General features: G+C 41.1%; 1 protein-coding gene across 1 annotated transcript; it reads left to right on the top strand.

Annotated features, from left to right (window-relative positions):
• Nucleotides 1-2,556: 2,556 nt before the first annotated feature.
• On the top strand, nucleotides 2,557-12,167 carry PRPF38B (pre-mRNA processing factor 38B). The gene is made up of 6 exons (XM_005434200.3): nucleotides 2,557-2,977; nucleotides 6,397-6,465; nucleotides 6,760-6,911; nucleotides 6,998-7,058; nucleotides 9,608-9,831; nucleotides 10,092-12,167. The coding sequence occupies exons 1-6, from the start codon at nucleotides 2,693-2,695 to the stop codon at nucleotides 10,942-10,944; spliced, it is 1,644 nt and encodes a 547-aa protein (XP_005434257.2). The 5' UTR covers nucleotides 2,557-2,692; the 3' UTR covers nucleotides 10,945-12,167.
• Nucleotides 12,168-12,735: the final 568 nt, after the last annotated feature.

The following is a 12,735-nucleotide window of genomic DNA, read 5'->3' as shown; positions in this document are numbered from 1 at the left end:
TTTAAGCAGATTATTTTTAGAGAAGCCTGTTACTTTTGTACCATGCAAAGAGTGACAAATTATATGACTATACTGAAATAAATGCATCTCATAGTAGAAAGTCATGAACAAAGAAATCCTAAACTGCTAAAACTTATTTTATCCTTCAGTAATTGGGATAAGACAACTGTATGTAATACCTGTACTTTCCCTTTAAAGTTGCAGTGCCTAAGAACTCTTAATGCAGCACTACTGCCAGAAGACGACTAGTCCACACTGGTATTTGACTGGAAAATACATGCAGCAGTACTGCTTAATCTGTAACTCAAGAGCTACCAACCATTCCTCTCAAACCAGATTCAAAGGATGTTTAGTGACTAAGTACTAGCATCTTTCTCCTCAGCTTTGACTAACAGATTAGGCCTGTTTGAGAAAATTCAGAATTAATCTGTGTGAATGAGAAGTGAGGCTAGGCCCTTGCATACATAGATCACCATACTCTCACTTTCTATAATTATATGCAGTTCTTTGCAGTTTGCAAGTGAACATCACCTTGTTGATTTATATTTTTTTTTCCTCTGGCTTTATTCTGTATTAAGACCAGCTGGGATGCCTGAGGGAAGAAAATCTAATTTGGACCAAATGGATTTATAGGTTGCAGCTATGTCAAAGGTTTCAGTATCACCCCCAAAGAGGGATTGCATAAGAAGTACAAAAATGTTGTCTTACACAGAGCAAAAACACTGAGGTTTGGAACATATGGACTAATTATTCCACCAGAAAAAGATAAATGTGTGAAAACACCATTTGGGTAATGTAAATTACAATAGAAATACAGGCTGTCTTGGTTATACAAGACAAATTAAGGAAGAGCTCAAAGAGTCAAGGGTACCCTAAACAACAACAAAAAAAACACTGAGCTTCAAATAAAAGTTACTACCCTAGCTAACTGTCTCCAGAACATGATTACTTCACTACTGTAAGGACACGTTTTTAGAATTAATTTTGTGATTCTTTAATTTTATATGAGATTGTTAAATGGGTATATACTACATCGGGTTGGTAGAGTCCTGTGACAAGTAATGACGTTTCGTGAACATGGGAAGAGGAGGCCAAAAAGAGACTGATGAAGTTATTCCTAGAAGCGGGGAGTGATGACACTAGATAGCAAAATGAGCAGCTTGGAGAAACTGCTAACTGTCAAGGCCCTGATAAGAACGCTTTTCTGCTGCAGTGCAAGCTATTAAGGTATAAGGGCCAGAAAAACCAAGATGAATTACTGTTTCTCAGGTTTTCAAGGTGCAATGAAGAGTTAAGATACTCAAATGTTGCCTCCAGCAGTATTTATCTCATTTTTAAATCGAAAAATCGAAACTAGTTTTAAATAAATAGCACACATGTAGGGATGCTGTTTCCATACCAGCTTCCCCCTGCGCCTTTTTCCCGGTGTGCTGAGCAACATGGAGCCCTTCTCTGTGTGTGCCTCTGAACGTGCTTTGTCCACCTGTGCCCGGGGTACAGTCATTTTGGTGGACATTGTTATTTTTTTGGACAATCATCTGATGTTTAGAATCTCTTGGCAATTCTTTTGACTTGTGCATTCAGCTGCCCTTTCGTACCTCAGGTTCAAGCCTGACACCAAAGTACACAGCTAGGGTCATTTTTGCTTTTGCGAGAAAGCACGTAATTCAAAATCTGGAATTGGAAACCTTTGGATAATGAATTAAACGTAATCTGACAATTCAAGTTCAACTCATCTATCAGATATATTTCAGGTAAATTTTTTTCCCCTCTTTCATTCTGTTAGCATTTAAATGTAGACAGTTACTGTGTGAAATCCAGCTGTTTGTTTTCAAATGCATTAACCCAAATCTGATTGTTCCGAGTCTGTACGTGGTATCAGTAATTTCATAGGGATGTCCAGCTTGAATGTAGCAGCAGTGGACAGGGGACAGTGCGCGTTCTCGTGGGGTATGGCCAGGTTCTCAGAAGCTGCTGGACCCTCGCCAAGCCGCGGCCCCCAGTCACCAGCCCTGGTTGCAGGTGACCAGGCCCGGCCCTGCAGCCCGCAACACACGTTCTTCCCCCGAGATCCCTGTGTACTGAGCGACCCCGTCGTTATTTCTTGGCTTCTCCGTTAACGTGGAGGCAGCGGCGGGCGGCCGGGTCTCGCTTCCGCGTTCCTGCGGCGCCCTGGCCGCGTTCCCCACGGCAGGGGTGGCCGTGCCGAGTGCCTGGCTTAGGGCGGCGCGTCACGGTGGTGGCCGCGGCTGCCCCCCGGCCCGCCGCCGGCTCCCCTCGCGTTCCCCGGCCGGGCTCTCCCCGCCGCGGGGCCCGCGGCTTGGCCGTCAGGCGCCGCCTGGCTGGGGGCAGCCCCGCGGCCGAGCGGGCCCCGGCCGAGGGCCAGCGCTACTGCGGGCGGCCCCGACCGGCGCGGGGCGGGCAGCGGCTCGGCCTGGGCCGCGGGGGGGAGGGGGCGCGCGGCCTCCTCGTCCCCTTCCCCCCGGCCCCCGCCGCGCGCCGCCGCGCTCCCCCGCGGGGATTGGCCGGCTCGGCCCCGGAAGGCGAAGCCGTCACTTCCGCAGAGTCCGCCATCTTGTCAGCAGTCGGCGGAGGCAGCGCCCGGCCCGGCAGCCCGCGCTCTGGTGTGGCGCGGCCGCTCGTCCGCCTCGCAGGCCGCGTGCCGCCGCCCCGCTCCGGGCCCTGAGCCGCCATGGCCAACAACAGCCCCGTCGTCGGCGCCGGGAACTGCCAGGGGCAGCAGGCGGCCCAGCACCAGCCTGGCGCCGTCCCGCCGGCCCAGCAGCAGCTGCAGAGCGGAGCCGCTAAGCCGGCGGCCTCAGGCAAGCAGGGCAACGTGCTGCCGCTCTGGGGCAACGAGAAGACCATGAACCTGAATCCCATGATCCTCACCAACATCCTCTCGTCGCCCTACTTCAAGGTGCAGCTCTATGAGCTTAAGACTTACCATGAAGTGGTGGACGAGATCTACTTCAAGGTGAGCCCGCGGGCCGCGCCCTGGGCGCCGCGGACTCCTCGGGGCTGTGCTGGCGCCTGGCCTGGGCCTCCCCGCGGCTGGGGCTGGTGGAGGGGCGAGGCTTTGGTTGCGGCCTGCGGATTCTCTCTCTTGCTTTCCTGCCCCTTATCTTGCGGTAAGGGACGGGAGCAGATCTCTCTTTTTTTTTTTTTTCTTTTTTTTTTTTTTTAATCGCTTATTCGGGGGAATCGAAGGTGCTGCCTTCTCTCTTTTACAAAAGAGGCGCGTGTCGCGTCTCGTTTGGAATTACGGAGCTGTAAGTCGGTTTTTAAGTGGGCAGCGTGAGCCAGGGCAGTGGGGATGAAATGGCCGTCTAAGGACTGCGCTCGCAGTCGGAGAGAGTGGGGAGGGGACCCGATCTGCATGCCGCTTCTAGAGACAAGCAGGCCCCGCTGCCTAGCAGTTGCCATGCCGTGTAACTGCGCAGAAGGTACAGTGCTGACTGTAGGTGGTTTCAGCAGGAGGTTGGCTGCACGTGGTCTTCTTCCTCAGTTAGAGGTTAGGATCCCCCTCCTCCAGGCCCAATTAAAAACCTAGTTCATTTTAGCGCTTCTCTTGGCTTTAGGTAGGATGTGCTGGGGAGATAACTGAACTGTATTAGTGCACCCATGTCTCAGTTCTTGTTTTGTTAGCAGGATTGAATCAGTTTTGCAGCGAGGCTTCCATCAAGCCAGTCTCCCAGGTAGAGGTATGCATAATTAATGCTCATCAACACAGCCACATTCTTTGTTCCGATCATGAGAGCAAAACTTAGATAATTCAGCCTGCTGTCTTCAGTCAGCTGTACTTTGGTGCTTACTGAGATATTTTTCTCAGGTGAATTTATTTTGTTTGATAATGTTACTGTGTCAGTGGGTTTCAATGCACTTTGAAATAGTAATAAAAAAACCAAACACAACTTTTTTTGTCTTATTTAGCCTGGGCAAGTCAAGGTACTTAAGGCACTACAACTGTAAGAAGTAACTCCACGGCAGTATTTTGAATTTTTTGGCATTGTTTGCACTTCCTTATGAAAACAGTGCTACCGTTTTTCCTCTTAATGACAGCACTTGTCTGCTTGTGCTCTGTCATTTGGAGCTGACTACTTAATTCTCCTAATACTTAGAGTAATATAGATTGTTGACAAAGCTTCTCTAGAGTTAATTTACTGCTTACTGTGTATGGGAGAGAAATAATTCGTTCTGACTGTCAGTATGGAAAGCAGCAAAGTTTATTTTTCCAAGTGATGGTGAGAGCTGAAAAATTTATAAAAGAAGCATATTTTAAGAAAATTTTGAGAGGTTACTGTATTTTACATGGACCCTTTCAGATGTAGTAAAAATACTCGATGGGATTCATCTTCTTGGTATTGGTAGAGCTCAGCTGCAGTAGGCCAAATAGTTTGCTTGTCTGTGTTTCATTCCATAAGTGGCTTAATCTTAAATTGGGGAGGAATTTTGACATACCATTAAATATCTGCTTATTAATCTAATGTACATAAAGTTTGCCTACTGAACTTGACAGTTCAAACCGTGACTCAAAACTGCATGCTAAATAAAGAGAAAACTCAGCCCCTTAGTTACTCATGGCTAATAGATGTGAGGGAGAAGATAAGCTGATGGTTAAGGTACTTCATTGATAGGCAGAAAATTTAAATTGTTAGTGTTTTTAAATTCCTGAAAGATTGCTGGCTGCTTTTTTTTGAGTGCGAGAGTGCAATATCCACTATACCAGGGATTTTTGAATATTTTTGTCTTTGTTTGGGAACCAAAATCAGTGGCTAATTAAAAAATTAACAATTCTGGGTGCTGGATTATCAGGAAAGATGATCTTGAGTGATACAGGCAGCTAGCGGTAGGGACAATCTCTGAAGACAGGGACTCTGTCTAGATATTTGAATTAATTCACTTGTAGGATTGGTCTCCTGTTTCAGTTCTGTATTTGCAGAGTGGATGACTTCCTCTTTCTTTATCCTTGATCTTTAGCACTGTGTGCATGGCCTCAACTTCATTTAATCTGTATGCTTCCAACAAGTTAAGCAAATACAGCAGTCTTTGTAGGATCAAAACTTCAAATACTTTCTTCTGAAATAAACATTGTTTTCAGAGCTTTGGGTTTTATTACTGATATCTGTCAAAACCAGCATGTTTATGTTGGTTGTGGCCAATAAATATAACCATAATTAAGAAAATTGACAACTACATCGTGATAGTATCATACTTGATCCTTTGACTAGAAAAAATACTTTTCATTTCCTCTGAGAGGCAAAACCATAAATAATCAGAAGGATGCGCAGCGTTACTGCTGTAGTATTTGTGAACTTCTCATAATGATGCTAATACAGGAAGTTACAGTGGAATTTGAATTCTAACTATTGGCATCTGTCATGTTTCTTATTTAGATAAGACAGCAACTGTAAAAAAAAAAAACAGTTCAATGAGTCCAGCCGTTAAATTATCTCTTGATTTCATGTGGTTGTGTACATAACCAGTTTTGTTTCATGTATTGCTAAAGAATTTTAATTTGTGAACTACAGTATAACTTGCCACAGACTTATCCCCAATCCAATATAACAGGGTTGTAGCTTTTTTGACTTGCTTTTATTTATTTTTTTTAAGTTGATGTGTTTAGGAAATATACTTGTTTGAGCCAGGCCTTACTTTTCTGAATTTTACAATTTCAAATATAGCGTAGGCAGTTTTATTGTTCTTAGCTTGTTTATGACTCTTATTGTGAAATGTAAGGAATGGTGTTGGTTAACTGTGTTCATGCACTTATCTCTAAATGCATCTCAAAAGATTTGAATTAGGCAAGCATTGCTCATTAGTACTTGGGAACTGTTTTATCGAAGATCATCAGGCCAGTCTACAAGAAAAAACTGGCTTTTTAGATTAAAATACTACACTTTATAGACGTCTTGTGTCCTAACTGTAGGCAATACTCGAATCTCTAGTTAGGCTCAGTTATGAACATAAGGCTATAGGTTTTGGCTTCTTCAGCTGTACATCAGCAGGTATCACTGAAGTTGTTAAGAGACAGTTTATTTATTTAAAGGTGATTGTTTAGTCACCTTAGAAAATAGTAATGATGGGGTTTAGTCATCAAGTATTTGAAAGTTCATGCAGTATAGGATAAACATGGGTGCTTGCTTTGGTGGTGTGGGGTTTTTTTGTTTTTGTTTAAACTTCATTATTGTGGCTATAATTTCTTAATGTGGTAATTAAACAAAACAAGTGCTTTGCTGTAACGGCAAAGCAAACTTGATCTTGTATTTGGTAGAAGACAAGCTATTTAAGATTGATTTAGGATATCTGTAGTTTAAATTAGGTTTGCATAGGCAGTTAAACATTATGGAGGTTGTGATTGTAATGCTCTTTCTTCCCCCTCACCTCCCCTTTCAGGTTACGCATGTTGAACCATGGGAAAAAGGGAGCAGAAAAACAGCAGGCCAGACAGGGATGTGTGGAGGGGTAAGTAGAAGTACGTGACGCCTTAAATTTTTCTGTCTGGTAAATAAATATCCCAAGCATAGCTAAAACTTGTTTGTATATTGGCTCAGTCCCTAGATGTTATTATATTTATTACGAAGAGTTGATACATTCCCCTTGCTTCCAGAGCTGCGGATGCAAGTAGTGTTACTTTTTCTGCATAGCTCAGTTTGTAGACTTAGATTTTATCCTATATTAAGTTATCATTCTTTTGTAGATTTGGGGTATGTCTTTCAGACTTCAGTATTGTCACCTACATTTTTTTTCTTTTGAAAGGTACGTGGTGTTGGAACTGGAGGAATTGTGTCTACTGCCTTTTGTCTGCTCTACAAACTATTTACACTGAAACTCACTCGTAAGCAAGTGATGGGCCTTATAACTCATACAGACTCTCCATATATTAGGGCTCTTGGATTTATGTATATTAGGTGAGTGTCAATATAATCAACTAATGCCTAATCTAATACACACAAAGCCATATGAAAATTTTACGGGTTTTTTTTTGTACTTTAAGGTACACACAGCCACCTACAGATCTGTGGGACTGGTTTGAATCCTTTCTTGACGATGAAGAGGTATGTCGGCGAGGGTAATAATTTGTTTTCTTTTGTTTCTTTTCATGTTACTACTTTTAGGCTTAAACATTGTTTTGATACGGTTTTCTGTAGTTTGAATGTTGCGATGTTATGTTCTTGAAATGTCATTAATTAGTGCAGAAAGCAGGTCTGAGCTGGGACCTGGGTCGTTTTTCTTAGGTTTCAAATACTTAAGATAATTTTCCATTGGTTAGGATGTTACTGTGTCAAATATTACAAACCTGTGTGAAACAGGATTATTAAATCAGAATGCAGTTAGCAGGCTGGGTAAATGTGGCTTCTGTGTGGTTTTTAGAAAAAGTTATTTTTAAGCAAGGTATAGTAAGTCCTGAGAGTGCTACATTTGTATTTTGCATTTATTACTGGGACAGGGGGAATTCAATTCGTGCTTACATAGAAGAGTGGGAAGTGTATAGTAGAAACCAACATTCACCTTGAAAAACATTACCAAAAATCTCTGTGGTTATTATTCGGGTCCTGGAATAACTAAACCCAGGATCTCTTCAGAGGAGAAACAAACAGCCTAATTATTGCATAAGTTGGTATTGTGTCTGGTAACCTTAATATCTTTGCTAACGGGGCAAAAAAAGAAACACAGGTTGTTAACTGAAGAACAGTAAAGAAGGAGAATACCTCTGGTACCATAGCCCTGATTTACTGTCTGGAGAAGTGGAGTTGGAGTTGGTGGGTGCGGTTTCTCGGTCTATGAAGTTGACTATGCAGTCTGATATTTGCTGTTGCAATTTGTATTTATTGAGCAGGTTTTAAATTACATTCAAGATTTAAGAACGGAACAGGAATGATCAGTTGCCCTCTTCAGTGTGACATTAGGCATTTACTTCAAGAAATTTCAAATGTTGTGATTGCAAATGATGTCCAAATACTCGTATTAAAAATAGTGTTAATTATGCATGTATCTGACTGCAATGCAGTGTATTTATTTTAAACAGCTTATTTCATGCTAAGTATCAAAAACACTGTGCAAAGGGAACAGCTTTATTTCAGGTAAACCTGTGTTGTATGTTTGTAACAAAAATCAAACCACATTTAAATCTTGATTGCATTGCTGTGGTATCCTCCTTCTCCCTCAGGTGGTGCTAGTTAATGTGAACTCTTCTCTGCAATGTTGCATTGTAACTTATGAGGAGGATTGGGGTGGCTTCATTCTCAGGGTCCCACAAACAACTTGATTTCCAGGACAATAAAGCCATCACAAGTGCGATTCATTGTGCAGGTCTTAACTGGTTCATTATTCAAAGCACCTTTTTCAGTTTTTACATTTCAGTCCATGCAGTTATTGGTTATCAGCATATATTTGTTGTTGTTTAAAAACTCCCAATTTATTTTTGGCATTAGTGTTTCTTTCCCAGTCACTTTCAGTAGCTTTGTGTTATGTAGGAAAAAGTGCGTGGGGCTGCTTGTCTTGAGTTTCTTCCCCAGTCCTGGTCAAGCCCAATAGGACGAAGCAAATTTATATATATGGAATTACTTAAACCTACAGGAATTTTGGGTTTTCTCCAGTTCTTAAATATGGGGAAGCAGTTCATCCTTTGTCATGCTGCTGTGAAAAACTTCCCAAGACACAGGGTTAATTATAAAAATGTTTCTTATGTTTATTTTGTTCAACTGTACGTACTCTCCAGGTGCTACGTTTAACTCCTTTTTTTCTTCTTTAGATCTCTGCAGCGAATTATATTTGGAAAAACTGTATATCTGAACACTTAAATGTGTGTGAGTGCAAGCAGTTTTACATTTAGATTTTCTCTTCCTGTTTAGATAACAAATCTCACTTTCCTTGTGTGCTTGCACTATAGGTTTGGGACTGACAATAGCTGACTAACATGTCCTGAGCTGTGAGAGGGCATAGCAAGAAGGCCTTCATGCGGTAATGACCCTTTTCAGAGACAATGGTCATCATGGATTATGCGTTTCCAATTATTTGTTCATTTATTTATTTTTTTACATATTTCTAAATTAGAAACCTCACTGCTTCATGGCAGTTGGTTTGCTATTGCTTCCAATTCTGTTAGGATGCCATTTTGTACTAGAGGTTTTCCTATGATCATTTTCAGATAGGCAATGATGTAGTTCTTAAATGATTTAGGCCACAGGGTTGGGTATGATGGTATGCAGTTGTACATCCACAAAATGGAGTATTAAATGTAGTTTGAGAGGACTTCTCAACTTGTGGCGTTTAAATAAAATGCAAGATCATACCATATAACCAGACCGTGTAAGGGGATTTTGCGTTAATCTCTTCATCGACAGTCCCTTACCATCCAGATGGCTGCAGGATTAGTATGTGCCTGCATGCATATATATTAAGTCCCATTCCCTATCTGTAACGTACTGCCAAATCCAAAGGGTGCAGAGTTTGAATTTCTCTAAGGAAATGTATTAGAATATGAGACAAGTAAACTTTCATAATCATGAGACTTCAAGAGGGCAGTATTGTAGCAGCATTTTTTTTTTTAAATCAGTAATGAACATTTTTGACCATCAGGATATTTTTTGCTTGTATTTTGCAGGACCTGGATGTGAAGGCAGGTGGGGGTTGCGTTATGACCATCGGGGAGATGCTTCGTTCCTTCCTCACTAAGCTTGAATGGTTTTCAACGTTGTTTCCAAGAATTCCTGTGCCAGTCCAGAAAACCATTGACCAGCAAATCAAAAGCAGACCTAGAAAAATCAAGAAAGATGGCAAGGAGGGAATGGAAGAAATAGACCGGCATGCAGAACGTAGACGTTCAAGGTCATATGCGTGTTATTTTGAAAATGAATGTTAAAATGTTGGAACTACTTAGTACCAGTAACGTGTTGTTTTCTTACTGAGATTGGTTTTAAGGCAATAGGCAAAATGTTTGTGGCTGCTAATGGATTAAAATAATCAGATTATATTTGGTATTTAAGATTATATATAGACTGTGCACCTAAAGTGTAAACTGGAAAGCAAAGAAAGGCCCTTAACTTTAAAAGATTGTGTTTCATATTGAATATTTTTTATTTCAAAAGGTCTCCAAGACGATCCATCAGTCCCAGGAGGTCTCCCAGAAGATCCAGAAGCAGAAGTCATCATCGGGAAGGCCATGGATCATCTAGTTTTGATAGAGAACTAGAAAGAGAGAGAGAACGGCAGAGGTTAGAACGTGAAGCTAAGGAGAGAGAAAAAGAAAGGCGGCGATCTCGGAGTACTGATCGCACACTCGAACGGAGGCGAAGCAGAAGCAGGGACAGATACAGAAGCCGTAGTCGAAGTCGTGACAGGAAAGGAGATAGGAGAGACAGGGATAGGGAGCGAGAGAAAGAAAATGAAAGGAGCCGGAAAAAAGAGAGGGATTATGATAAGGAAAGAGGTAGTGAGAGGGAAAAAGATCGATCCAGAGAAAGGTCGAAAGAAAGGAAAAGTAAGGGTGATACGGAAGAGAGGAGACACAAAGATGACAAAGATGACAAGAAACACCGGGATGACAAGAGGGATTCCAAAAAAGAGAGAAAACATAGTAGAAGTCGAAGCCGGGAAAGAAAGCATAGGAGTAGGAGCCGAAGTAAGAACACAGGTAAGCGCAGCAGAAGCAGGAGCAAAGAGAAATCAAGTAAGCATAAAAATGAAAGTAAAGAGAAGTCAAATAAACGAAGTAGAAGCAGAAGCAGAGGAAGAACAGATAGTGTTGAGAAGTCCAGAAAACGAGACCAGAGTCCCAGCAAAGAAAAATCTAGAAAGCGTAGCAGAAGCAAAGAACGTTCCCACAAACATGATCACAGTGATAGCAAGGACCATTCAGACAGACACGATCGTCGAAGGAGCCAAAGCACGGAACGAGAGAGCCAAGAAAAGCAACATAAAAACAAAGATGAGACTGTGTGAACTCTTTCAGAAGTGGATCACATTGAATCCTATAAATGTTTGATTAAATCCTGCTTATTTTTTCTTAAAGTTGAGATTGTGCAGTAGTTGATGAGCACTCTTCTCCAACCTCCCTCTAGGCTGCAGATTGTCATTTCCTATTTTGGGTAGGGAAGTGCCTTTGTAAACCCATTCAATGCATTGACGGTTTCAAACCATTTGTTTAGTTTAATTCGTAATGCAGAGATTGTTCTTGCATTTTTATTGTTCAGATGTTTCTGAAATGTACAGTCTGTACATATGTCCTGAAAATGTTTTAATTCCTTTGGCATGGTTGCCATGTTGGTTAAATTTGTATGAGGCAATAAACTGCCACTAATTCTACTTTCATTTTGTAGACGTGGAATTATGGTTTGTATCCTGAAGTTAGCATGGCTGTGCTTTACATAATGGTATGGCTTTTAGGGATGGATCTTGAATGTGTATTATAGCTGAGATATTTATGTGCATACAATGTACATTGAGGGCTGGAGATTTAGAATTAACATTTATGTCCACTGTACCTGCTGTTTTTCAAAAGCTTTTAAAATGTGTTATGTTGTTGATCACCACTGGTGTTGAGAGTGGACTTTCAAGGAGATAGTGGTTTTGATGCAAAGATTTAGGTTATGTTGGGGCTTGTTTAGGAAATCTTCAGAAAGGCTACCTCAAGCGGACACTGTAAAGTTTGACAGATGAGAACCGTAGCCATCTATGCTTTTTATTTGTTTGGAAGAAAAAAGGTTACATGCTTCCATATTTTTTTTAAAAAAACACAATTTACCCATTTGTGGTCTTTTAATGCGTTTAGTCAGCAGCTGCACTCTTGTCATTTATGATAATCCTGGGCTAATAAAGGCATTGAAGACAGGAAGAGGGAGGTAGGAAGAAGAAAATTATTACAAAGGATTTCCGTTTCAAGCTTCCAAAGCATTTTTATAAGTGTAAACATTTAAAATAACAATTACCTGATAGTGTCCTTTTTTAAGTCATATTTTCTACAAATAGTAAGGTTTGCAGTTTGTGCTGAACATTTCATCTGGCAGATTTTTTTTAAACAGGTTGTTAGAAGCAAAAACCAAAATGCATTATAGAAAAAAAAATCATATCATTAAAGTCCAAGTCTATTTGATAGATTATTCTGATGACTTGTATACTAAGTGAGGAGAACCATCTGGAATAAACTCTCAATTAATTCCTTTGTATTGGGTGTCAGCTTTTCCCTGCATGTTCCTTGCCAGTTGAAGAGTGTTTGGGTTCCTCCACGTTTCATTTTCAGACTAAGTGACACTTGGTACGAGTAAGGGATTTCATGTAGCGAGGACCTTTATAAGGAAGATGAAACTAACAGAGAAATGCAGCAGCCCCAAAATAGGAAGAACATTAATTGTGACTCATTCATGATCATGAAGTGACCTGAAGCTAGAAATAAATTGTTATTTATGCAGTTCTTGCTTCTGTGTGATGCAGGTCATGTAGGCATATTTAAATATTGTTTGTTTGTTTTTTTAAACCTCTAGAAGAAAACAAACATTGCTTGAATTTCTAACAATATGCTTCATTCCATAGGATTCAAGGAAGCAAAAGATTACAAACTCAGTTTTTTCTTCCTCCCTAATTTTACTGTTTTCTGAATTGTTAGCCTTTCCTTTGTCACCATGATCCTTAGTAGTAGAAATCTTTTAATACTGAGGTTGTTCAGATACTGTTTACACTTTTGTTACCTGATCTTAAGTATGAGTTTGACAGAAAGCTTAAGCTTCAACTTCATTC

Source organism: Falco cherrug, chromosome 12 (genome assembly GCF_023634085.1).
Source record: "Falco cherrug isolate bFalChe1 chromosome 12, bFalChe1.pri, whole genome shotgun sequence".
NCBI lineage: Eukaryota > Metazoa > Chordata > Aves > Falconiformes > Falconidae > Falco > Falco cherrug.
The sequence above is the reverse complement of the archived record's forward strand: the minus strand, read 5'-3'. Positions and strand labels throughout refer to the sequence as shown.